Below are 26391 nucleotides of genomic sequence, written 5' to 3' on the forward strand. Positions count from 1 at the left end.
CACTGGCTACCCACATCACATGAGTAATACTGTGTAAGTCACTGATGCAAAATAGCATCTGCAGAGATCAGGACCTTAGCAATGGGTACATTTAGTTAATCTAAATTATTATAGTTGCTCTTCTGGAGCATGGCTGGTGTGGGACACAATCTCAGACTGCCTGGAGGAAAATGGCCCCATGCAAGTTCTCACTGTCTCAGAGGTGACGTGTTTCTTTGAAGATGATGACAAACTGTGTGCAACTCTGCAGAGATGAGCCTGTGGGACACTCTCTGGCTACACAGCAAAATGTGAAGCAGAGGAACTTTGCTGATAGCAGAGGAAGGACTAAGAAAATGTGAGGTTCAATAATTCTTCCCTAAAGTATACCTGTGATGAATGTCAAACCTCAGCTTAACCATCCTTCTAAGGAACCCTGGACCTGGGACCACAACTATTAAGAAGCGAATTTTCATCCATTCAGTCCCTAGTGTTTCTTTGTCCACAGCTCACCAGACTGCAATTCATGTGGCTACAATGGGGTACTTGTCATGTAGCCACATATTATGCCCAGAAATAAATTTCAAACTGAACAAGTTTTATGCAACCTTGTATTTTCAAAAGCACCTTACAGTAATCAGGAGCCAAGCATCACTAAAGACTTTTAATCACCGTAGTCTGTGCCATACTGAAACTAAACACAATCTTATTTCATAAAAACCTGTGGTCATTCAGGAACAACAGTTTCAGCCTGCTTGAGAGGCATGTGTTCCCCCTCCAAATGCTCAGTGCCAAATCCAGTATTAGGCTCTACCAAAACCACATGGTCTGACACTTGAACTCATCCACAGGGCTGGAGAACAGAAAGTGAGGGTAGCATGCATGTTTCTCTGCAGGAAATCTCCTGGTGAAGTTTGCATGTGAAGGAGACCTCAGCTCTTCGGACTAAAGTCTCAGCAGCAAAGTTGCAAGAAACTCCTGGCATCCAAATCAGATTTCTTCAGATGCTCATTCCCAGGCTGATAAACTAGTACCAGAAAAAGGTCAACTTTACAATTAAGTATTTCAGGCCCTTCTCCCTCCCCATGTCTTTCCCCAAATGAGAGCCATTCCAAAGCAGTGCTTTGCTCTCTTGTTGATCCCAGGCAGGGAAAGGACCTTTGCTCGCTTGGCTTTTACATCCTGTCATTAAGGAGAGACCTCAGCCAGCAGGAAGGAATAGGGCAAAGCACTAGATGCTGGAAACAGCACTTACTTTATTTGCATCCCAGCCGTCTACGTTCGTTCCCACATTTCTTCTCCCTGGGAATTCATTGTGTCTCACCCCAGGAAGCTTTGGCTTAGTGTGAAATGAGAGACAGCTCACAGCAACAGTGAGACAAGGAGAGCACAAGAAAATAAGAAACCTGTGCTGAGGATTGTGAGAAGCAAATGATAGACATGCAGAGGCGAGGCTGATCTGAATTCCTGGGGGACTCAGGGGAGTGAAAGACTGCCCCATCCCCATCTGCTGCTTCCTCTTTCCCCCACTGAAACCTGGCACTCAAGGATGGAATAAAAGTAGAGAAACTAGAAAGGGGCATGGGAAGCTGTCAATATGCCACAGGGCAAGGAAGGAAAGAAACAGTGTGGAGGAGATTTAATCAGTGCATGGGCTGTAGTGGGCTGTAAAATTCCAGCTGTGGTGAAACCTATAGCAGATACCCTCCTGCACTCTCATGGACACCTGAAGGGTCATGCAGAAATACCCCAGCTCTTAGAAGAGGACAAAGCTCTAGAGAAACCTCATCATTTTGTCAGTGTTTATGAATCTGTGCTCATACCTCGCCTATATTCAGGTTAATGAACTCCTTGTTTTTCACACTCAGTGCTTGGAATACTCCTGCAATGAGAAAGGGATAGCAGGGCTATAAATACACCTCATTCATATTCATACACGAGCTCTCCCACCCACAACCACGGAGGGACAAGTGGCCATGCCAGAAGAGGGAAGGCCTGGTGCAAAGGCAGATTGCTTAGGATTGCTTGGTGGTGGTAGCTCCTCTGACAAAGCAAAGTCCTTGCAAGAGGAAATGTCTTGCTGACTTAAGGCCTTTAGGCAAGGTTCACTTCAGGACTTGTCTGGAAGAGGTGTCCTGAATCTGCTAAACAGTCAGATTTGGAGTATACTCTGAAATCAAGCCAAGAAATTTGCATTCCTTTATAAATCTTATTTAACTTCTATCTCTCAGAAATTTAATAATTCTATTGCTACAGTCGAGCCAGAAAGTAAAGAGAAGAACAAAACAAAAAAACCCTGTAGAGAAAGCTGATTTTTCTTCTCATAGATTGAACTGGGTTTTATTTGAATTCTCAGCCACACTAATGATCACTTTATCCAGACATTTATCCAGCCTTTTCACCTATCTCTACTACTGCTGCTTCGTGACCCTCTGCCAGAAGTGAACTGAGACCTTGGGTGCCTTGATGTACAGGGAACCACATCTGAAGCCAAAAGGGAACATGTTGTGTAAAAGGTACAGGAGATACCTGCCCAAGCACATGCCAATTTTCTCCTTCCATGAGGCACAAGTAATATTTGAACCTGGAACTTGTGTAATCCCAAATAAAGCTCCTGGGTGAGCCACAAGAAGGGTTACAACATGGACTTTACCAGCATTCTTCACATGCCTTCAACATTGCTGCAGAGTTTATGTAGCAAGCTCTATTCACATGGGGAAATTTTCCATTGGCAGCAGAACATTTTTCACGTTATAGGAGAAAAGCCACCCTAAATGCAAATACTAAACACAGCTCCTTTCTGTTAGCCTTGTACTCCATCTCAGATATTGTGCAACATGTTCAACAGCCAAAAGCAGAACAATTTCTTTCTCAAAGGGGATGAAATTCCAGAGGAAGAAGATACTCACGACTCGCATTCTCCAGCCGTATTAGGCAGTTCAGAAAATCATCAAATTCAATCTGGAACTGCTCATCAGAGTACCGGAGGACAATCAGTTGCAGCAGGTAATTGTTGAGCTGGTATCCTTCCCAAAGACACACACAAAGTAAGCAACCTCACAGATCTCTGTTAACTAATTTTGAAAGCCACTTAATGGGAGGATACTCCGTGGCACACATCCGTCCAGAAAGAGATCTAACCACAAAGTTCCTTAAGTCTGCAATGAATAACAAACTCTGAACAAGAAATTTTTCAGGCACTGCAGTTTCTAGTCCATGCACACTATGATGTATGAGAGACCATTCTGTCTTCCTGAATTTGGAGGGATTTCTGCAAAATTATCTGCTTTGATAAAAATAAGTTGTGATGAAGTACTAATGCAGTGATTTCTCTTCATAGCAGCTTACTTGCTATTCCTTCAACCCTTGAATGCAGATGGACTCTGAAGTGGTCTGTTTCAAGGTCTAACCCTACACATGTTCAGCCCTGTTGAGTTTAACAGAGCTCAAGAAAACATAGAGATTGCTCTGACTGCCTGCCCTTCAGAACTAAGGGTAACTGGGGCAAAATTCCCCTATTCAGTGTGCTCAGGTTCTCCTCCTTCCTGTTCAGGAACACCTGGCCTGTGATCGATTGTCCTCTTCACTCATGCTGATTGGCCCAACAGGTTTGCCAGATAAAGTGCAGTGCTTGTCTTACCTGCAGCTTTAAGAGCACCACGAAGCTCATAAGAGGACATGGAGCCAGATTTATCAAAGTCAAATTGAAGGAAGATACTCTGTTATGAAAGGAGAACACAGAAAGCTCAGTTCTGGCATATGAAAGGGATAAGAAGGCAAGGTGCTTATCTCCAACTGCACAGCATAAGCATTTAAGAAAGCTGACAAGACTTCTGATCTAGATCTAGTCTGATTTTATAATGGAGGAGCAAATCTTGGTCCCAATTCTCTTCGTCATATGAACAGATTGTTGTGACTTAAACAAGTACTGTCAAATCCAAGCATTAAAAAATAATGAGTTGCTCTTCATTAAAAATGTTGTGATTTTTAAAAAATTATTTTAACTGGAAAGATGTATTGTTCTCTGTCTTCTAACTCTTAACTGACACATTCTCTTAATCTTCTTTTATGTTTTTCTCTGTAGTTCTGAACACTAGAGACAAATTTTAACATGATGTTAATATTGTCACTTACTCATTTGCTTCTAAGTATAAAAGATCTGAATAGCCACATTCATGGTACAACCAAGGGAACTAGTCAAACAGTTTGAGGTTTGACCTATATATTAAGCAGTTTTCAAGCTGGAGTTAAATTCCATCCTTTTATTGAGACTACAAATACGACTCTCCTTTGGAATATGAGTTATTTGGAACTGTCATCACATTCAGTTTAAAATTTTCCAGCAAATATATGTGCAAATCTTCCTACAGGACACAAGGATTTCTCAAGCCCCTTGCTGAAACCATGTGTCCTTTGTTAAAAAGAGATGTGGCATTAGTACCCAGAAAAAGGGTTGGCCATTTCTGATGGGCTAAACAAGAAGCAAGGAACTGCATATTTTGAATCCTTTGGTGAAGCACAAATTCAGAAAAACCTATTAATGGCCATAAGGAAACAATTATAATGTCTTTTATTTGAATATTCAGTCTGTGATTGATTCTGCAAGCCTACTTATTCTTACTGCCATATACAGTGGCAGGAAAATATGTTTAAAATTAGAATCAGCACTTTCCCAGACTTCAGTACAGTTGACTCCTGAGAGATCAGTAATGAAAATGCAGGGACACAGGAAATGATTGTTTCCTACTAGTCATGAATCATCACTTTCTTCTGTACAACAGCAGTTATGGAAACTCCTTAAGTTTCCTTTTGAATGACTTGCTTTTTAGTGTCCACTGCATTCTTTATCCCAAACATAGTTGATTAGCTTACAAAAATCTCAGTTATTTCCAGAAAACCATTATGGTTTATCATCATGGAAAGGTAAGAATGTCTCTGACTATCCAAAACAAATCCCATGCTTTTAAAACATTTGTTTTGTGTTAAAATTCATGGCTTGAACACACTCCTGTCTCCGTTTTTGTCTGCTTTTACCTAATAAACTGTTCGGGAAGTAGCTAATGAAATGGAGGAAAAATTACAGTGGATAATGTCACCTACTATCCATTTCTTCAGTTTTTCCCAGAAAACTTTGAACTCACTGAATTCCAGTTTCCCGTAGCCATTGGTCTGGTAATACGAACTAAGGAAAAGGACTTGTTATGTCAAAGTCCAAATTCAGTCTGAACTTATCAGAGTAGTTCCCTTAAGAAGAAAATGTTGACTGGAAAGCCTACGGTGCTGCTGAAACTGGCTTTGGAATTTCTCAAAAGGTAGAGCTCCAGCAGTTACAGTCATGCCTGTGGCTGTGATACTGGAGGAACATTATGTGATATAAAAACACAGCTGAGCAATTCAGGCACTACATGAGGAAGAAAGATTATTCCAAGGCAAGAACAGTTTTGGATGTAAATGGGATATAAATGACTCAGAGAATTAAATTACCTGATTAAAACAAATTGCTACTGCACCCAAAGGAGTTAGTCAACCAATGTGCTCTTCAGTATTTTTATCCAGAGACCAGGCTCTGTTACAATGGCTCAATGAAAAATTCATGGGACTAGTGGGGTGAGACTAGCAAAATCTGGTCCTTGTGGTCTGAAATAAATGCCTGTATAGCAGTTCTAGGAGGCAATGATTAGATTTGCCTGGCCTTCCCTCTGCCTGAAGTGAGGGACTTATTTCACTGAGTTACTGATGAACTGAGCACAGTTCATTTCCAGGATGAGGCAACCGCTCTGAAATGCTAAATAAGCAATGGTCTCACTCCCCTTCCTTTTTCCATCTTGCCAGGACAAAGCCCTTGCTCAGATGGACACTGGCTCAGTGAACATTCACAAAGGTCAAAACTTGCCAAGTGGGGTCTGGCTATCACCTGCTCTTATTTGAGCTGGTGACACTATTTAGGGCACTCATAGATCCCAAGGACATTCTCACTTCTGCAAAGGGTTTTTTTACCCAGCCAGGTTCTCCTTCCCAGGGTCATGTAGAACTCCGTCCCTGCTCCTCACCACCCCATGGTGACAGTTGCCAGGGAATTCAGTAGCATGTGACACAGAGGAGACTGTGCCAGCATTGACTTGGATTTTCGTTTTTATGGTTTTGCTCCTCCATTGTGCTCCAAATAGCATGGCTAGAGTGGGATGATTGTGTCTGCATTCCTTGTGCTTCCAAAGCAGAGGAAGAGATGTCTCCCCATTTATTCAAAACTATGCAGAGATTTGCTTGGAAGCATTGCAAATCATGGAAACTATTCAGTTGCATCCTAAATAGTAAACCTCGAACTGCTGCCTGCTCCAGGGTCAGGCACAGGCCCTGGCTCTGTGCCAATACCATGTAAGGATGAGATGTGAACATGGACCAGCTCCCTACTGAGGCTTGGTTTTTAAGCAAGGAAATTTAGGACCGGTCCCACTTCTCATTGCATGTGCAGGGTGACTAATCTGCATTGAGTTTTAATATTATAAACTAGCTTTAACAGGATAAAATTCTGTCTGCTTTTGTTTTCGCTAAATGTTTGAATGGATATTACCTCTGTCATGGACTGGAGCAACAAAAGCAAAAAATAAGAACATCTCAGCTGAACAAGCAAGACACAAACCAAATATTAGATACTTGCCTTGGTAGGACTGTTTTGTCTCATGTGTAACAAAACTTTTTATTGGGAAAGCGTACTGCAAAAGCAGCTCTACCTGAGGAGAAGCCATGCTCAGCAAACTCAGCAGGAATCAGAACTCTACAAAGGACAAATCTGGTGGGGAAGCACCAGGGCTGTGATTCACCTCACCTGATGCCTGAGCAGTCATTTAGTACCCCTTACTTAGGTACATCCAGAAAAATTAATTACACAAGCCCTTTTGCTATCTACAAAGGAAGTCAAGAAAGCTGGCTTAGATGTAGACACCTACACCACAAATGCCTAAATTTGGACAGACAACTCTCACCCACATGTCTGTTTCCTGGAGTCCCAGCAGCTAGCTGAAAGACCAGATTTTCCAGTTTTTAAACTGACTGTCAAAAAAGAGCGTTGATATCAGCTATTTTCACCACTGCTGATCCTTAATTTCTGACCCATAACTTGCATGTACAACTCTGCCTGGCGAATTTAGCCTTCCAGACAACAGACTTCTCTTGAGTTAAGTTTTCTAGGTCTCTTTAAAATAAACAACAGCTTGAAAAATGCACTGTTCTATTCAGAAGTAGTTTAAGATTTACTTCTAAAGGTGGTCAGCATTAAAGCATCTGCCTCTAAGTCTGCAATATAAAACAATTTGTGCTGAAACTCTTAACCCTAAATTTCTAAAATAAAAATCAGGATAAAACAGTCACATATTTTTGTTTTCTTTGGGTAGTGATGTGCTATGACATTACCAAATCCATTTCTGACATCCACGACATATAATGTTATGGACAATTATATTCATTCTTCATTTAGCCTCACAGGCACTTATTTGAAAGGATACATCCATAAGAGAAATGATATTTCGGCATGAAATGAGACTTAAGTTCTTGAATTTTATATTCTTTGCTGAAAAAGAACAATAATAAGAAAGAAATCATGGCCAAAGCTGTCTTTTATAAGCAGAAAGGAGAAAATAGGACTCATGAACAGAGATAGCTGACTCTTAGTCGTCATTGTGGGAGGGCTGTGAACTGGAAGATGAAGGCAACTCTCACCACAGAGAAGTCTCAGTCCAGACAGAAAATGCATTTACTGGAGACATGACAGGAAATTCTGTCCTTGATTTGTAAATCAGGAGATGAGGTTCAGGGAGTGACATGTTCCCCACTGTACAAAGGGCCTGTAGCAGGATCATGAGCTACATCCAGGTCTTAAAAATCCCATTCTAGTGCTTGTCCTTCCACAGCAGAGTGGCAGTGCAATAGACAGCTGGCCTCACTGAGCTGACATGGATCATGCCAGAGGTGGGGCAAGCTCCTGGTTAGATCACGGACCAAATGCTTTCCTGGTTCTGCCCTCGCTGGCTCAAGAACACCAGGTTGGGGTCATAGGACAGCCTTGAATTTTCTATATGTAAATGAATTAAATGTCAGACTTTATAAAGTTATATACAACCCTTAACTTAGAAGTTATTAGCACTTACTTTTCTTTAATACAGCATTCAGAACATATTCAAGCTCTTCTGCAGATATCGCCAGGTCCTGCAGAGAAAAAAAAAAAGTGAAGCATGTGTTACTTGAATGTTTCTGTAATCAGACCTATCAAAAACCCCAGGAAACATAAACACCATTCATCTGTACTTTATTGCAACTCAGCAAAAGAGAACCATACAAAACCCAGAAAAAGCTAAAAAATTTTAGGGCTGGGCAAATACAGGAGTGCTGCTGTGCATAAATCTGCCTGAAGGAGATCTCAAGTGGGAGCTGTTGATTCAAAGAAAATTCAGCTGCAACTGAACATTAAACCAGGCAGGCTCCTTCAGAGCTTGAGGTCTAGCTTTGGTTCTGCTTGCTCACCAAGGACTGCACCCTTACCCACCGAGCCATAAGGCATGGTGACATCTGGTGCCCAAACAACACACTACAACTAAGCATACTCCCAAAATATTTTGTTTCATGTATCCCTGGCCCTATATAGGAGCAGAAGTGTTTCCCCTCTTTTTACATCTTGCTCTGACCCAAAGTGTTTTGCACTCACCTTTCCTGAAATCTGCTCAAACAGTGCCCGGAACTGCTTTTCTTCTTCAGTTTCTTGTGGGCTTGGGGTTGGATGTAGAGGCTACAACACCAATCACACAAGTCCTTATAAGAATTGTAAAACATGACATTTCTCCTGCAAATGTGCACCCTGGACCAAGTTACATCTTAAAATAAGGGTACACATGCTTCTGAACTCTGCCAGATCTGAGGCCTCCCAGCCACCTCTCTGCCCAAGGGGAGTCCCACCCTTTCATTTCCTTCACCTGGACAAGTATGTAGTGTGCCATTGCCTTGGCAAAACCAAGAGCACCCATCCTGGAAAACACCGCTCTCTGCTCTCATCCCACCCAACACCATTCTGTTTCCCTGGACCTCCAACAACCACAGCGCTACTGAGCTCTCTCTCGTGACATCATCCTGGGACCTTCTTGAGAGCAGCAGCCAGAGGTGGCTGCACTTCAGCATGCTACCCAGCACAGATTTATTTTGCTACAGAACATGGCCCTAAGATCGCGGAAATGAAGACATCATTGTTCACTGGGTCCCCGGAGAAGAGTTTTAATAAAAAGGGACAAATTAGATCTTGGCTTTGCTTGTTTCCATGGAAAGGCACACCACAATTAATGGCTTATTTGCAGGGATACATTTAAACAGGAGCTGACTCAGACCTAGCTGCAATTAGTGCTCAGCAGGCAGACCAAGCCATCCAAAAGCAAAAAGAATTCAATCACTTCAGTAGGCATGTGCATGTGTAAGCATTCCCTCTCAAGTCCTGCGGATACTGAGAAGCAAAATAAAGATATTTGTGTGCAAAATTAATGCAGGTCTATTAGACACTCTCTTGCTTCTTATTTTTCACAATAAATAAAATTTTAAAAGATGTGAACAGCTGTGTGGCTCCCCAGTGCTAATGGGTGGTGCTTTCACTGCACGTGTGGTGGCTGACATCATCTCTCGAGCTGGCTGGCACTGACTGCCTTCAAGGGGATGGGAGGCATTACAATTATGATTTGGATTGTTACAGCTCTTTAAAGCAGAGCTTAACATTTCAGTGACATACACAAAGCTGGCAATAGTGTAACATTCCTGTGAAATGTACATGGTTTAGCCAAAGACAGCAAAAGCAATGTGCGCCAGCTTCTGCTGAGCTATTCCCTTGCTACTTTAACTCTGTAGACTTACCTCAGGAAGATCAATGGCAACGTTTTCATCTAGATCCCTGGAGAAAACAAAACCTTATTTGGTATCTGAAGTTATTCAACATCTGCTTGGGGTGGAAGCTTGATTATTACCTTTTCCCCAGGTGAATGATAAAATGGGTTTTTTAACGTAACAGGTTATGTTTAGCTAAAATTCATCAAACAAGCAGACTTTTGCACTGTTTAAATTTTGGTATAAGCCCTTAGAACAGACATTAGGCAGGACTCAGGGAGGACACAGCTGTGCATGTCATCTGCAAAAGAATTCATCTCATTCTTTGTTCATTATTCACTGTGAACACATTTTTTCCTCAGTATGCTTTTTTTAACATAAAATTGTCTTTTGGACAAACTTAGGGAGGAAACAAACAGGAAGAAAACACTGCTATATTCACAGAGACCCAGACAGTGCCAGCTAGCAACTCTTCCCTGTCAAACATCCAGCAGATTCATCATGGCACACCCTATTTTCCCACCTTCTCAATTCCTCTCAAAAAAAGGTTAGGTTTAGCAAAAATGGGCAAGTACAAACAAAAAACTCCAAACGATCAAGAGCTTGCCATGCTGGGTCTCTGCTGTAGGGCTGGGTGCCTGGCAGCCACACTCTCCCCAGCAGCCAACAACCCCACGCGCAGGGGAGCACTGGAAGGCCCAAAGCTTGCTGCTGACTTACTCAGTGATGGCCTTCTTCTCAGAGAAGATCCTCAGGCAGAAATCTGCCTCCTGGTGCGGCTCAAATGTGGTTGGAATAAGAATGTAATCACCCGGTGGCAGCTTGAATCGGTGGGATACTTCCCTTAAATTGATGTAGGTTTTGCTCCTGGCCTTGGAGGCGTGGTACCTGAAGAAGTCTTTGCCCAAGTGTCCGTCTGTGCCAGGGCTCTAGGAGGGGAAAAACAGGCAGTGCTGCATGGCCAGGGTGTGCTGAAAGCCAAACTCACTCCTTTCCTAATCACAGAGACAAATTCTGCCTGGCACAAGTGTCACCCCAGGCTGTGATCCTGACTCTCATTTCCTCTCCCAGGTACTTACAGTAATTTAGCTCCCACCTTATGGCAAGGACCCACTACCACTGTCCTTTCCCACCCAGAAGGCAGTCCCAGAGTACTCTGGGATATTGTCTTCCTACTTAAACATGCCCTGCCATTAAATATCACCATTCCAGATAGGGTGTCACAGAGCAGTGACAACAGATTCACCAACCTCAACCTCACTCAAGGACAGGCATCCGTGTGTGATGTGCCCCAGGATGCTCAGAAGAAGCAATATTGCCTCTCCCTGAGACAGGCAGGGGTAACAAAATCATGAGGCTGAGGGGTCTGTCCTAGGAAGCCATGGCCCCGTGGGGACTCCTAAATTCTCCTTTGAGAGGACTCCATTCTCCACAGGCCGTGATGTAACTGTTAAGTCACTCACTGAAAGTTATTTTAGGTGCAAGGGCCCCAAAAATGGGGCAGGGGAAAGTTCCAAACAGCAATAGTGCAACTCCTGTGCTGTAGCAGCAAAAGAGTACCTCATAAATAGAGTAGCCAATGGTCAGCATTTCAGCTCCAAGCTTCTTGAGCTTACGGCGACCCTTTTGCATCAGTGCTGCTATGAATGTGCATCCATCTTGTCCATCATCCTTCTCTGTCAAATGCAGCTTGATTTGTGGATTTGTCCAGAAAGTCTCTGCCAATGTAAAGAACACCAGAGAGTTTCTTGACTCAGAATAATAAATCTCCACTAGTACTACAAAAATACCCCCACCAAACCAAAAAAGACAATAAAGATGAGGTTTCACTCAAACTTAGTTTTTCCATTAATTGTTATACTTCCTTCCACTAAGCTTTGCAAAAAAATAAGCCAAATCCCAAAGTCCTTCATGGAACCAGGTGTAGGAAAGATTTTAGGCCTGGGGCCTTATTAAGTTACTATAGTTCAAATGAAGTTGTGAGATGAAATTTTGTAAAAATTACATAGCTACAATGATCCCAAAGTGCTGGTGCCATTCTGCACTAATACAGTTTGGACCCATGACACAGCTTCAGAGGCACATAAACATGTTGGCTGATCTGGGCTTTTTGTCTCATTTTACACTTGCTGCTGCAGTTTAACTGGCTAATTTGAACTTAGTGCTGCTCATGCAAATGTCATTAAGAGGTGAATCAGATCCAATGAACCTGAGAGCAAAACAAGCAAAGTTTTTCACCACAAATTCTCAAGTCAGACCATATGAACATTTATCACTTTGTTCATTGCTGGTTTGTTCATTCGAAAAAGCCAATCACAGAAAGGTCTTATCATTAAAGTACAGTACTCTTAAACCACACAGTGGTTTGAGTTTCCTCATTTGTCCTTTTAGCTGGTTCCTGTCAGCTGCACTGCCTCGCACCCACAGCTCTGGCTACACAGCTCCTCTCTGAAGAGCTACAGCTGAGGGCAGGTAAAGATTTCAGTGCCTGCTTCTCATTTTCAAACTGGCATTTACTCACCTAGGAAATTTCTACATCCTCCTGCAGTGGCTCCCCGGACCCAGCTTCCTTGGTGAATGGCCACTTCCCATTTGTGGGCAGTGCTGTCTTCCAGGGCATCTGGAGTCAGGTTGCAGATCTCAACTTTGTCAAAATGCACTTTGAAGTCTTCAAACTTCATCCTGAGCAAAAGAAGTGGTAACGAGCAGGCAGCCACTCATCTTTGTGAAGGATGCCCAGCAGAAGAATTTATTCCCCCCAGGGCCAGACCACCAGTTCATGCAGAGTAGTTTTGGTGACCATGGATATATGCCAGCAGGAGAGCAACTAGCTTTCACTCACTTATACTCTAAGCCTGAGGGTAGCCTTGGTAGTCTGAACTTCCCTCTGTAAAGGAGCTGATGCATTAGGCCTTCATGAGGGCAATTTGACATCTAGATATGTTCTCTGCTCTGAATTGCTCTCTGGAAGAGCCCCCCTCTCTCCCTGGACCATAGAAATAACACACAGAAATGGATCTCCTCCCTAACAAGCTTCTGTAACTATCCTTTTCCTCCTGTGGCAGATGCCTAACAACAAAATGGAGTAGCAGGAGAGCAAAAGCCCTCCAAGATGCAAGTTTACCTGTGGCAGAGGCAGATAGGATCCAGCAAGCCCCCAGTGTGCCTCGTCCAACACAGCTAGTTCCATTTTTCTGCCTCATAACAAATAGATGTCTGTGGTGGTATTAATTTACACTTGCCGTGGGCCATTTTACAACTTGGTTTTGGTGTGAAAAGAAACAGCAGGGTTTGCTTTGCTGAGTTCTGCCCCTTCTTGTCGGCTATTCCCACATATTGCTAGCCCTAGGCACTGCTTATTCTCACTCTGATGCTCAGGACACTAAAGTGGGGTTAGCATAGCAAAATCTGTCTCTAAATGGCTTGGTTTCCTGGCCACATGATGCAATTTTGGACCCTTTGGAAATGTGCCTCAAAGCAGAGGAAGGGGTTGCCCTTTATAGATTAGATTTGAATTCTAGGAGGTAAAACACCTGTTCTGATTTCCCTAGAGCTGTTCTGGGTTTGTACTTATGAAGGAAAAGGAAGATTCTGACCCTCTGATCTTAGGAGGGAAGGGACTAGGACTGAGAAGCTGATTTCTTAGCCAACCACAAGATGCCCCTTTGCATCTATTAGAAGCACCTGGACAAGACTAATCTGAAATGCTAATATGTAGCCAAAACATCTTTGAGGTAGTTAATGAGGTCAAAATATCCTCAGCATGTCACCATGAAGATTTTCTTCAGTTCTCACAAGTCCAAAGAACAAAAGGGTTTAAAAAGGGAATTTTTTTCATTAATTTCACTGTTCATTTGATGCCTACTTGCACACTTTTACCTCTATCACATGGTCAGGCCTTAAGTTCTGCCCTGTATTGAGATACTTGCTGGAGTTCCTTGGGTACCATGTAAAGTCTTTGTCTCCTTTAAATTCATCACATAAGCTACAACTGTAACCAGGTCAAAAACAGACAAAAAAATCCCACCAAACCCAAAGCCCAAACAAACACAAAAGCTTTTTGAAGAAGCTGCAAATGCCCAAATGCATTTGCTATGTCAATAGAAAATAACTCAAAATACCTTATGTAAAAATACAGTAACAGAACAGCCACTGGACCTACTTCCCTCCCGTTATCAAAATTTGCGATAAATCATTTCGTGTGACTTAATGTGCTACACTGTCCATCTCAAATAACTTCTCAGGCCTGAAGTTGAACTTTTGTTTAACTTGCAGACAAAATCTGGAATAGCTCCATTGCACACCTCTCTAGATTTACCTATGTGTAAAACAATTGAGCATCTGGCCCCAGAAAATGTGACCCAACACACTGTCACAGCACGATTGATACAGGGCAGGGGGATCATGTGCAAGTCAGCTGTCTGCTCTGTCTGAGATCATGAATTTGGCATGAAGAACATTTCACACTTCTAAAGCAATTTCCACCATGTTGGTTTTTTTTTTTTTTTTTCATCATTTCATTTCATTTCATTTCATTTCATTTCATTTCATTTCATTTCATTTCATTTCATCTCTTCTTCAATTTTCCCCCAATTTCACATGTATCTTGGTGCTGTTTACTATATGCAACTAGTAGTATTGCTTCTCAGGACTCATTCTCTTCCAGTACATGCCCAAAATTAATCTTCAAGGCATTTCATAGCTAATACAGTACAATACAATCCTCCCTTTTGTATATCCTTCCTTTGTTCATAGGAAGGATTTAAAGGGTGTTTCATTCATGGGAGACACACAGTATTTGAATTACCAATGCCATTAACTAAACTGATTTTTGAGGGCTTTTGTTATTAAAACAGATATAGGCACACATGAAACACAGAAAACAAAGGGAGCGTTCTACCTGTCCTCTCCTAGGCAGAAACTGAGAATTTCATCATGCAAAGGCTTCTCCCTTGTTGGTTGTTTTGGCCACTTGCAGCTTGATTTCTGATTAGAGTCCCACACTTCAGGAACCTGTGTCTTACCAGAACTCTCCATCATCCCGTGCTGCCTGAGACAGGCGTCTCTGATCCGATGGGCTGACTGAGCGCCACTCTGCAGAGCTGCAGGAGAACAAAACCAAGCTTTACTACAGGCATGTGGCAATCCATTTTCCCTGGCTCAGAATGACTGGCAGGACATAACAGCAGGCTGCTCTTCTCTCACGTGTATTTTATTTGTGCAGCTTACACAAACACAGTTGCATTTAAGAGGTTTCCTGATCCTGCTGGCACTCATGGTCGCAGAGACCCACTTAATGCAGCCAAAAGCAGCACCAGGCCAAAAATCCCAAAGCTGCTCCAGAGTGGTCTTAATGTGAGTTACTGACATTGGGACTGGGCTCAGGTGTTTGGGTTGGAGACAGTAGGGCTATTGGTAAACCTCAAGATGTTGTTAAGTAAACATTCTCCTTAAATCTGTATTCCATGTGTAGCACCATCATCTTTCTCACTCTTGTTGCTAATTTAGGGCCAGATGTTTTTTCAAAATTGAGTCAGTGGGAACTGACTGCACAGAGAGATTCAGTGGAGTAACTGGGGCCCCAGGTTAAGCCTTTGCCTCCTTTTCATGCACTCCTTCGACTTCAGCTGTGGCATATCAAAACCAAACAAAAACCTGATAAAGCTTTTCAGGAAACGTGGAAGTGCACTACTGTATTTCCAATTTGACATAATAAAGTAGAAGGCACCCTGTGTTGTGGTTTTTAATTCCAGCAACCACTGCAAAATGTTAATAGAGGCTCCTGTATTGACCTGCAAGCCCCTCTGCATCCTGAGTTCCAGAAAGCCTCCCAAGTGCAGAGTCAGAGCTCTGCTTTGCAGAGACAGACTTTTTGATGAACAGCATAAACTGCCAGATCCCTCTCCTGATCATAACCTCTCCATCTTTTTCAGATTTAAGAACTCATTATACACGTCAATTATCCATGTTTTTCTTCAAGATAAAGGATCTGAACTGATGCGGACATATTTAATTTACTTCTGAGCCATGATAAGGACAGGGAAATTTGAAGTAGTCCTACAAATGGTTACATATCTTAGCAATATTAAAGGGCCAGGCAGGTTATGGTTCCTCTCCTCTGCATCTATGTGAATTAAAAAAACCTCAGTAGAAAAAGTGACCCAAAAATGAAACAATGCATATGTGCAAAAATATAGTGAAAAGTGTGTGTTGGAGAGGAATGTAGTGTTGATTTTTTTGCCAGATATTTTTTTCATTTTGCATTGTTTGCACTTTGTTTACTGTTAGTGGTAATACCTGACTGATTTTCAGGCCAACTCTGCTATGTTTTGGGGTCCCTCCACAACTTTAATGGCCATTTATTATTATTCAGGTATTACTCCTCATGTGCTTAAGAAACCCCAAAAAATAAACAGAGAGACGCAAGCTATTAAGAGGGGGTAGTACATTATCAGTTTCAGCTTATCTGTAGTAGGACACACTATGGATGCTGTGTTACAGGTGCTACAGCAACAGGCTTGTAAATACTTAACCAAAAATATCACTCCAAATGTGTAACTTTTACAATTGAGAGTGTATTAATATTAACTTATCTCATTTATATTCATGCATGATTTCTGCTGATGCTAGAATTTGGGGGCTTAACAACCTTGACCGTGTCTGTGCATTGCTCTGCTTTGAATATGCTGAGGGGGAGATGCTGTAGGGCAGAAATACTGTTAGGCGCATGCAGACTCTTGGTTTAATTTCCGGAGCAGCTGGGGCTTCAGGAAGCCAGTTATGGAGCAGAAGCTGGGATTTGGCCTTTGCAAGGCCAGTGTGTAAGGGACGGTGCACCCACTTGTCACTCCAAGGGCCGTTCCACTCCACCTGCCCCCACGGGTTCCTTATCCTGATGAGCTGCACTTGCCGGCCCCTGTAGCTCACCTGGGGAAGAAGGAAATACAGAAAATATCAAGTGCCAGGATCTAGGGAGCAAGGCTTCTCCATTGTGCAGAGGCCGGTGTTAACAACTGGGCAAAAGGTGCAGAGTGCCACAGGAGATGTGGGAGGGAGAGTTGGATGGGAATTTGGATAATTTCCCCAGATAACTTCCCCCATCACCGGAGGCTGAGGGGACACTCCCTTATCTTTTTCCCAGGTGTCTCCTTGCCCCCTGCTGCTGGACATACCTCCTCAATGCCAGTCACAGAGTATGCATGGCCCTTCACAAGGCCAAACGGGGTTCGAGCTTCTGACTCAGCTGCACTGCTGGTCTGGAACAGGGGAAAAAAATGTGAATTAACCTCTCTTTTCAGAGTGGGATTGCAAATGGTGCCACCTGGTCCCTTCCAAGCACCAGGCTAACCAGTGGCTAACCAATACTACAAACAGGGAACTTATCTTTCTGCTCAACCATGGTGCAGTGGTCCCCTTTTGGGAAAAAATATGGAAGGTTTTAAACATTGTTTAAAATGAGGTGATTCCAGGGTGTAATTCCTCCTCTGCCACTTTGATTTTGTTTCAACACCATCTACATTTCCAGACTGAGATCAGGTGTTCACATGGTCTCATTTCTTGTAAAAAGGCTTTGATGGACAGTGATGGTGGTGAAGGGTCCCATCAGCCAGCTGAGTATCACACTGCCTAGTTCAATAAAATTTTAACTAGTCTTTGCAAGCAGCAAACTTCATCAGGAGGAAAAGTGAAACTCAAACCAGGAAACACTGAACCCCAAAGCTGAGGGCACCGAGAAATTGAGACCCCATTTCTTACTTACATCAATAGAACAGCCCACCATTGAGCATCTTTTCAGGGCTTTTCCTAGGATTTCATAGAAATTGTCAGGAGCCTCCTTAACATCATACGTTTCTCCTATACCCCCAGTGAAATCCTCCATGGCCTCTATTGTACTGCCACCCTTCAGAGACTCGTAGCTGCCATTCAACCTGGAAAACACACACTGACCGTGAGAATTGCTTTCAAGATATCCATGTCTGAGAGCTTTCTCACATGTGTGTAGAATTGTAGCAATAGCACTGAAGTCAAAATAAGCACCCCAGAGTGTACCCATGCAGTAGTATTGGGTTATTCTGCTTTCCTTTTTAGTTGCATTTTTAATTCATCCATTTCTCTGTATCTCTATGGCCTGGGGGTGTTCTTTCTTTAGTGCCAGTTTTCAGGCTGGCAAGGGCAGCAGCAAATGCTAGAAGCTGCTCACTAGAATTGTGAATACCATATGAACAAACTGTGAATAATTATGTACAAGTAGCAAATTATGTATGTGCAGTGGGACTTACTTGGCATAGGCTTTCTCTAGTAAGGCACTCCAAAATTCATTGAGTTCAGCTGAGTGCAGGAAAACCAGCCGGCCCTTGAAGGTGGGCAATCGGTCATCAATCACAACATCCAGCCACTCGTTGTGCTGCCAAAACTGTGTAGAAAGGATGGTGCATGAGTTTGCTGACAGCACAGCATTTCCTGAGAGCAGGATTCTGGTGTCCCAGCATTTCTAATTGTAACGCTTGATTAGAAGACATGTAAATCATCTGTTCCTGCTCTGTCCTGCAAGGCTGCTCTCTAGGAAGGGTGATCTATCTTAGGAAAACACTAAGACTAAATGTGTAGACCTGTACTGTAGCTCCTTGCCTGGATTATGTTAATCACACCAGTGTTCACCACATAATTCAAAACTTTAGGACACACATGTGTTACAGGTACCAGTTCAAGTCCTATAAGGACTTACATCCGAAGTGTGTGCCCAGGAAAATGTGAAATTATTTTTAAAGCCATGTATCTGTTCACATAAAGGAATGCCTATGTTTGTGCCTGTATGAGGCTGTTGTAGCCCTCTAGTTTGTTACTCAAAACATGAACAACACTGTAAGCTCAGAAATCCTGCTTTTTTCAGTGTCTCCTCTGCAGTACCTGTCAGCCTCACTGCAAAATAGACCATGAAATGTAATGACAGAGATGGGTTCATTCTATGACAGATGTTCACCTTACCTGAAAGTGAAATATTCCAGCGTAATCTGGCCCAAAATTTTGATCCAGTGGCACCACTCTTGCTAGTGTTTTTTCATTCAGTGTGAGAGAAGCTATGGCTGCTAAAAGCCAGCAGTCACCTGTGGATTGAGAAGGGGGAAAGAGGAGAAAAAGGGGTCAGAGGAGATGTTATGACAGCTAGCTGCCACTTTCCCTGAAATCCAAAAGACAGCCTGCATGTCCCCAGAGAGGGTGTCCCTGCCTGGCCAGGGCAGACTGTGCTTCAGTCTGCAGGAGCTGGTAGACAAAAGACTCCCTTGGGCTCACAGTACCTCTGAGTGAAGATCCTTCCCTGACCCTGAATCCCATTGCACCAAGATGGCCCCTGGCATGGATGGGTGGGATCTATCCAAGAAGCAGCTATGGGCCAGGTGAGCCTGGTCAGGACCTCCAGCTCCACTGCTGCCACCAGCTCAGGAGGGACAACATCCCCTTCTCTGTGAGGACACTGCTGCTGCTGCTCCACACAAACACATCCACCCAGGGGGAGTCACTCACCAAGATCCCCTTGACAAATGTCAGTTCTGGTGGCTCCTCCAACAATAAACTTGGGGTCTTTGACAATGTCCTGCAACAGCAAGACAGAGAAATTACTTAGAATTTTAAAGGAAAAACAGGAAAATATCACCATCACTCTTAACTAGACTTGCAGCAGCACTGACAAACTCTATGTGCCACACGAGCTGTATTATCCTGCAGCAGTGTTGCCACCACAAAGAACAAGATGGGGAATCCTTGCTAATTAATTACAGTGTAGAGCAATTAAAGAATCAACTATCCTCATTTTTTTCATAATTAGTTGGCTGCTAATGAAAGGCTGGCATTCTTTATTCATCTGTAGGCAATTGTTAAAATATCATAGCACAAACTCATCCAGAAGATTGATGTCAGGCTGCAGCCCTGGTTAACAAGGCTTTTTGTTAGCTTGCTTTCCTCCAATGGCTGAAAAAAATAAAATTGACAATTTACTTTTAACTGAACTAGTAAGCCTTTTATTTACTTGCATGTAATACCCGGAACATACAGTGTCTGATAACCATGAGACAATTTCCTCCTCAAAAAAGCAAACAACAAAGATAGCTTCAGTTCTGCTAATTTTTAGGAGGAGCTACCACTACCCACGCCGTGTGGTCAGAGGTCAGAGGGAATGGTGCTTATGGTGGCATTACAGCAGTTCTCAAGCATTCATTAGACTGGTTTAGTTCAATTACTAGTACCATGGTTGGATAGAAAAATTACAGTGATAAACCAATTAATGTGGCAGGAATTCTTCTCCATTTTCCCATGAACTGTATATTGAATGTAATTGATTGAACTGAATGGAAAAGGGGAGAGGAGAATATCTAATACATTACTGGAGAAATATGCCTGTAGTTAATCAGCTTGCCCTAATACATTATTGCAGACCCTGTGGCATGAAGCAGATCCTTCTGCCTAAGTGGCAAATGAAATTAATGGGGAGGGCGGGGAAAATAGAAGAGCACATTCACTCATTTAGTCCCTGCATTTGCCTAGATTAAATTGAGTTGCTTTGCGTTCATATCACTGAGTATCAGACCATAGGGCAGAATACCGACAGTTTTGTTCAGCTTCCTGCACTTATTGCTGAAGCACCTGCTGCTGGAGCCAGGGCACTCCCCTCAGTGAAACAGCGCTGCTGCTGCGGAGCTCCCCCTGCAGAGACAGCATCCAGGAGGAAGCTGGTTTGCATAATTTTTGTTTGCCTTTGCTGGGGAGGAGGTGGTGGCCAGGTTGTGCCTCAGGCACAGGTGCCCTGGGGAGGAGGTACCACAGCACACCATGTCCCCAGAGTGTGGAGCAAAGGGAAGCAAACAGCAGCTCCTCCTTAGCTGGCCCGCCTGCTAGTTAAATACACTCAGTCTCGTTGGGACTGGGCATGGACAATAAAACCACAGCTCATTGCCTTGAGACATTGATATAGCAATGGCTGATAAAGCAGCTGATGTTCAACAACACACTTTGTTTTATCACCATTGCTCTCAGGAGACTGCACTGCATTGCAACTAAGGCATTTAGCTGTTACCAAGAAGGCCTGCGTGTTAGCAAGGGACAAGATAAAAAACCTTTCTTTCCACTGACATCGGTTTGATTCATGACTCATTGTTTATTACACATCTCTGTAACTCATACATGGAAAAATGTTTTCAATCTCCTATGTCTAGAGCAATCAAAAATAATTTTTAAAAAATCAATAAAAAGGAATTGAAAGGATGTTGACTGGACTTGTGCCACATTCTCTGCTGAACAAAAGAAAACACACTCTACAGTTTTGGAGCGGGTGTTGCAAAAATAATGCTAATTTTAAAAGGACTTTCAGATGGTATAATAATGTACCAGGACTTTCAGCACGTTAAAGGACAAAACCCAGCATTCACACACAGCATGCAGTAATTTAAGGATTCACCTGCACAAAGACATTGCCTGGAAGTAGGAACATGCAGTCTTCAGAGAGATGAAACATAGTGACCTGTGACTGTCCTGATGCTGCATTAAAGCTATGTTTCTTTAAACACAAAAGAAAACAAATTGCCTCCCAGTGCCTGTCTTGCACTGGTAGAGGGGGTGCATAGAGACCTAAAGCACACTGGGAGCGAGATTGTTTAGGTGATTTCTGTGATTACATTTCTCTGCCTGGTCCCAACCTGTAATACTGGTTGTCAGTAGCTGTTCATACTAGGAATATTTCTTTCTTACTTCCTCCTGTAGACCATAGACTCATCTGAAATTGATAAAACCCATTTGTCTTTCCTTTTTTGGGTTGGGCTTTTTCATTCTTCAATTTATATGTCTACCTTTCCCAGACACTGAACTGTTGAATTAAGGAAAGGAGAGGAAATATAATGAGAAAAGAGTCTTATGTCCTTCAGATTGTTCTAAAATTTTGATAAAGGACAGCTTGAATTTGAATTTAAAAAGGATTTTAAAGGATCGCTAAACAAAATCACTAAATGTCTGAATCTCGGAGCACTTCACTTATGTAGAAAGTCAGATATTCATCTGATGTAGATCCAGGTAGCTCACTGATTGCAGTGGGAGATTTACAGATTAGTGCTAGTTGAAGGTCTTGCTCATGCTGCTACAAACATGCATATATGCAGATATATGCATGTCAAAGTAATGAGAAAGCCTTCTCTACTCTCATTACTAAAGATTAAACTCTAACAGATTGTAAATCAGAAGATTTAGATTATTTATCCCGGCAATCAACCTCATGTACTGTGCTACACTTGAACCAAGCTACTGTAAAATACTGGTGGGAGATGCAGTAAAAATCAGTCACCATGAAAGAAGTTGGAATACAGATACCCTGCACAGAGGCCATGATTTTGTGCTCAGCCTCTCCAGCTGCGGCAACTCACCTGGCACATGCTCCAGGCCAATGTTCCCTTTGCAAAGTAAAACGTGTTAAATTGAAATTGTTACACCACCTCTATTTTGCTGCTGCTCCTGATGGACAATAGAGATGAAACTGATTTAGTTTAAATGCTGAGGAACCAGAGCAGAGCATAACTAATACCCTGTCCTTACACATCCTCTCAGCCTCCCCTGAGTTTTATTTCTCGCTGTGCAGCTCACAAAAGTGCGTGGGGGGAACTGGAGTAAAGGCAGATGCCATTTGAGGTAACTTACTCATCCTGGAAATGTTTCCAGTTCAGCATACAAAGATCCTGAAGAAAACAGAGCATTCTCCACTGCCTCTGCGTACCATACAGAAGGGCACACAAGCTCTCAACCACTCCTGGCCACATTTTACACCAAATTTTAACTATTCCGAGCCCTAAAAAGACAAACTAGCACCTATGAGCTGGGCAAAGGAAAACCATTCTTTAAGATTTGGTGTCCATTTTTGATGCCTCTCAGCACTCTAGAGTCATCACACCCGAAGCATCTCAGCCTCACAACCTCTCCTGTGCTGGGAGGCAGCCCCACAGGCCACCTGGCTTTCTGGAGCACAGACAGGCAGCAGTGCCTGTGGGGGCTGCACTTAGCATGTGCTGGGATCTCCAATTTTTTTCCACAACTGAAACTTGTCCAGGAGTAACAGCTTTAATTCTGCTCTGTATCAGCACTATGTTAACTACCAGATGCTGAGGCACTGAATGCTTATCATCGGGAATTAAGACAATTTAAACCCTTCTTTAAGCTTACTTTGTTCTTTCTCTCCCTTGGTATCACTATCACCAAAGAAAAGTTTTTTATAAAGGAAGCAGCTTCCAGACTATGAAGAAAACCCAGAATAAACATCAGTCCTTAGCAAAGAAATGAAATGTTGCCACATTTTTTCTGTGGTTATTAGTTACAGGGTGAAGTGAGAAGAAGGAACCTGGAGTGATGCTGGGTTTATGATCTGAGAGCATATGACTGGTGCAGCTTCAGGCTCCCACTGTTATTAATGACTGTTATGCAAGATGCATTAAGAGATACTCACTGAGCCCTTGGCTACTGCTGAATGGCTCAGTAACCACGGCATGCAATTGTAATCTCTCAGTGCTCCCTGATGGAAGTGAGCAGGTAAGTGTAAGACTCTAGTGCTGCAAAAGTTAAAAGGTTTGAATTTTTGAAGTTGATCTCATTTATGAATTTCCTACATTAACAACACTCAATTTCTCACAGTTAGACCATTATCATAATGTATTTTACCCTTAATTCCCTGCGTGCCCTCTTACTTTCATCTTTTGTCTGGCAATAATGCAAGAGAGAAGCTGATTACGAGTCCTTTATGCATGCACATAAATACACATGCATAAGTGTGACTGTACAACGAGCTACACCTGAAACATGGGGTGAAGCCTTCCAGCCCTTTCATCCTGCAGCTTGAGCTCTTTGTGGGGGGCATATCCCAATCCTGAGCCACTGCTCCTGAGGTGGGAAGGTTTTCATCCATGTCACTGTTAAGTTGGATGTGATATACACACATGTGATCAGGGTCTATGAAGAAAAAAGTTTTTATTCTGCGTGTTCTCTAGCTTATATACTCTTGACAAAGTGTGATCTTAAGTCATTAACTACATTACAATAACTTATTATATTCATTGGTGTAAAGCAATTAACGTCAATATAATTGGCAAAAGTTTTACAGAAATTAATAAAGTACATATAAACATCTACTTAAGCACATAGTCTAGCTTACAAAAATTTTCATGTATCTTTTCTAATCAGTTTTCATGCTGACACCTTCTTCTTCTTCTTTGCTATAGATACACTCGAAAATCATCAACTGTTATTTATTCTATTAACTCAGCTTTGCTTGCAGGCTAGCTGTCAAGCCCCTCCATACTCCCACACTTCATCTCCACATCTCCTCGAACAGGGGGTTCTTGGTGGCCCCCCGAAGCCCAGCTGCCTGACCTTGGGCGGGACGGGAGGCACAAACACAAGGGCATACTCACCCCAGGCCTCTTCCAGACGAAGGGAATGGCTGGGTTTTCACTGAAGAAGAGAGAGGAATTGCAGGCAGGGAAGTCGGGGTCCTCGAAGAGGACACCCCTGCGCAGGCACTCCCGCTTCAGCTGCTCGTAGCCCTTTCCCGAGCTGTGCGTGCCTCGGGCACCGCCGGGATGCGCAGCCGGCCGCGGCTTCGAGTCCTGGGGCAGGTAGGGCATGTCTGCCGCCCACCTGCCCGGAGAGACAAGGCTTACCCGGTGGTGGGGACAGAACAGGTGGGAAAAGAGAGGGGAGCGAGGATACAAGAATACCTCAAGTGCTTTTTGAAGGACGAGGGGCTGGGAAGGACTCTGTGGTGGGGGAGCCGGCAGTGTCCTCCAGCCTTCCTCCGTGTCACCTCCTTGAGCTGCTGAGCGGGACTGACCTGCACAGCACCAGAGACAAACACCCTGAAAGCAAACAGGGAGGGAAGGCGGCCGGTCCCGGACACCCAGGGAGCGGCCCGGGCTGCCCTGTCCTTCCTTCCCGCGGCTGCCGGGCCAGGAGGGGTGTGAGGGGTGTGCGCGGCCCTGGCACCGCTCCCGGCCCGGCACGGCCCCGCGGGAGGCTGCCACGGCCCGGGGGTGGCTCCGAGGTATGCAGGACTCGGCCAGGGCCATTGGGCTGGGCTTGGGAGGGAAACCGGAGCCCACGGCGGGCTGCGGCCGCGCTGCCAGCTTGCCTGGCTCTCTCTCCCGGGCGGGAGAGCGGCCTGGGCTGCCTGCGGCCCGGCTGCCTTGGAGGGCAGGTGTTGATCCTGTGGGACGTCATGCAGGAGGGACGGCAGGGACAAGAGATGCCCTGGCCATGGCTGCTCTGCTGGCAGGGTGCAGAGCACGGGCTGGGTGTGCATGAGAGGGGTGTGCAAAGCTAGTGGGGAGGACTTGGAGCAGGATACATCCTGGGCAAACACAGCAAGAGCATTAGAAAATCCCTGAGGAGGGATTCTGATGGGCTGCACACTGTAGGAGTTCTGTGTGCACTGTATGGTGTGATTTTAAAACAAATACCTATTGTCACTGATTTCCAGGTTTCATGACCTTGTTCATCTGAAGGGTTTGGAGCACAAGTCATATGAGGAGCAGCTGAGGGAGCTCGGGTTGTTCAGCCTGGACAAGAGGAAGCTCAGAAGGAGCCTTATTGCTCTCTACAACCACCTGAAATGAGGGTGTAGCCAGGTGAGGGGTTGGGCTCCTGTCTCAGGTAACAAGCAGTAGAGCAAGAGGAAATGGCCTCAAGCTGCATCAGGGGTGGTTTATATTAGATACTGGGTAAAAATTTCTTCATGGAAAGTGTTGTCAAGCATTGGAACAGGCTGCCCATGGAAGCGGTGGCATCACCATCTTCTGGGATATTTAAAAGATGTGAAGATGTGTGCTCAGGGGTGTGGTTTAGTGGTGGACTTGGCAATGCTTGGTTGGTGGTTGGACTCAATGATCTTATTAGTCCTTTCAAACCTAAATGATTCTGTGATTTTTCTGCTTACCAGCATTCACCTGCACCATTGGACAGTAAAACACTGGCTGGAGAGAATGCCAGGCAATGCACCATGAAGAAATAACAATGCACTGAAGAAATAACACTCTGAGCCAGACATAGACATTCCTCTCTGCTTGGAAAGGGAGGAGATGCCACCCTCTTGGAACAAATTACAGTTCCTGTAGTATAAAACACACCCCTGAGTACAAACAGTGTTCAGCCTCCCTTTGCTTTAATTGGCCCTTTGGTGGACCAGTTTAGCCTGCTGCCAAGAGATGATTTATGGAGAGCAATTAGGTGAAACAGAATTAGTTCCTCTCTGTTCTGCTATTTTTCACAGCAGTGCTGGGAGGAAAGCTTTCTTTTTCAGAACATATATTCCCATGTTTATTCCCCATAATTGCATCCATTGTTGATATCTGCAGGCTCCCTGCAGAGACCAAGTTCCCATTGTGCAAATATATGGATGCTGTCCAAATTTGTGAGAAGAGGCAGGCCTGGCACTCCAAACGTGGCTGTCATTTGACCAAACTTTAGGTTTGCAGAATAGAGTCCAAGTTACTCATGTCAGCTTTTTCCACAGCCGTTGAGAAGACCGAAACCTCGAGAAAG

At 43.7% G+C, this 26391-nt stretch overlaps 1 protein-coding gene across 1 annotated transcript; it reads right to left on the reverse strand.

Moving 5' to 3' along the window:
• Positions 1 to 979: 979 nt before the first annotated feature.
• Positions 980 to 24479, reverse strand: CAPN9 (calpain 9). The gene is made up of 20 exons (XM_030945143.1): positions 24267 to 24479; positions 19354 to 19423; positions 18817 to 18935; positions 18111 to 18244; positions 17591 to 17759; positions 17004 to 17087; positions 16673 to 16758; positions 14856 to 14933; positions 12353 to 12513; positions 11392 to 11549; positions 10552 to 10760; positions 9862 to 9898; positions 8678 to 8758; positions 8124 to 8181; positions 7482 to 7546; positions 5080 to 5148; positions 3620 to 3698; positions 2889 to 3005; positions 1803 to 1861; positions 980 to 1006 (listed from the first exon to the last, which is right to left on the reverse strand). The coding sequence occupies exons 1-20, from the start codon at positions 24477 to 24479 to the stop codon at positions 980 to 982; spliced, it is 2073 nt and encodes a 690-aa protein (XP_030801003.1).
• Positions 24480 to 26391: the final 1912 nt, after the last annotated feature.

The sequence above is a fragment of the Camarhynchus parvulus genome, chromosome 3, assembly GCF_901933205.1.
Source record: "Camarhynchus parvulus chromosome 3, STF_HiC, whole genome shotgun sequence".
In the NCBI taxonomy this organism is placed as follows: domain Eukaryota; kingdom Metazoa; phylum Chordata; class Aves; order Passeriformes; family Thraupidae; genus Camarhynchus; species Camarhynchus parvulus.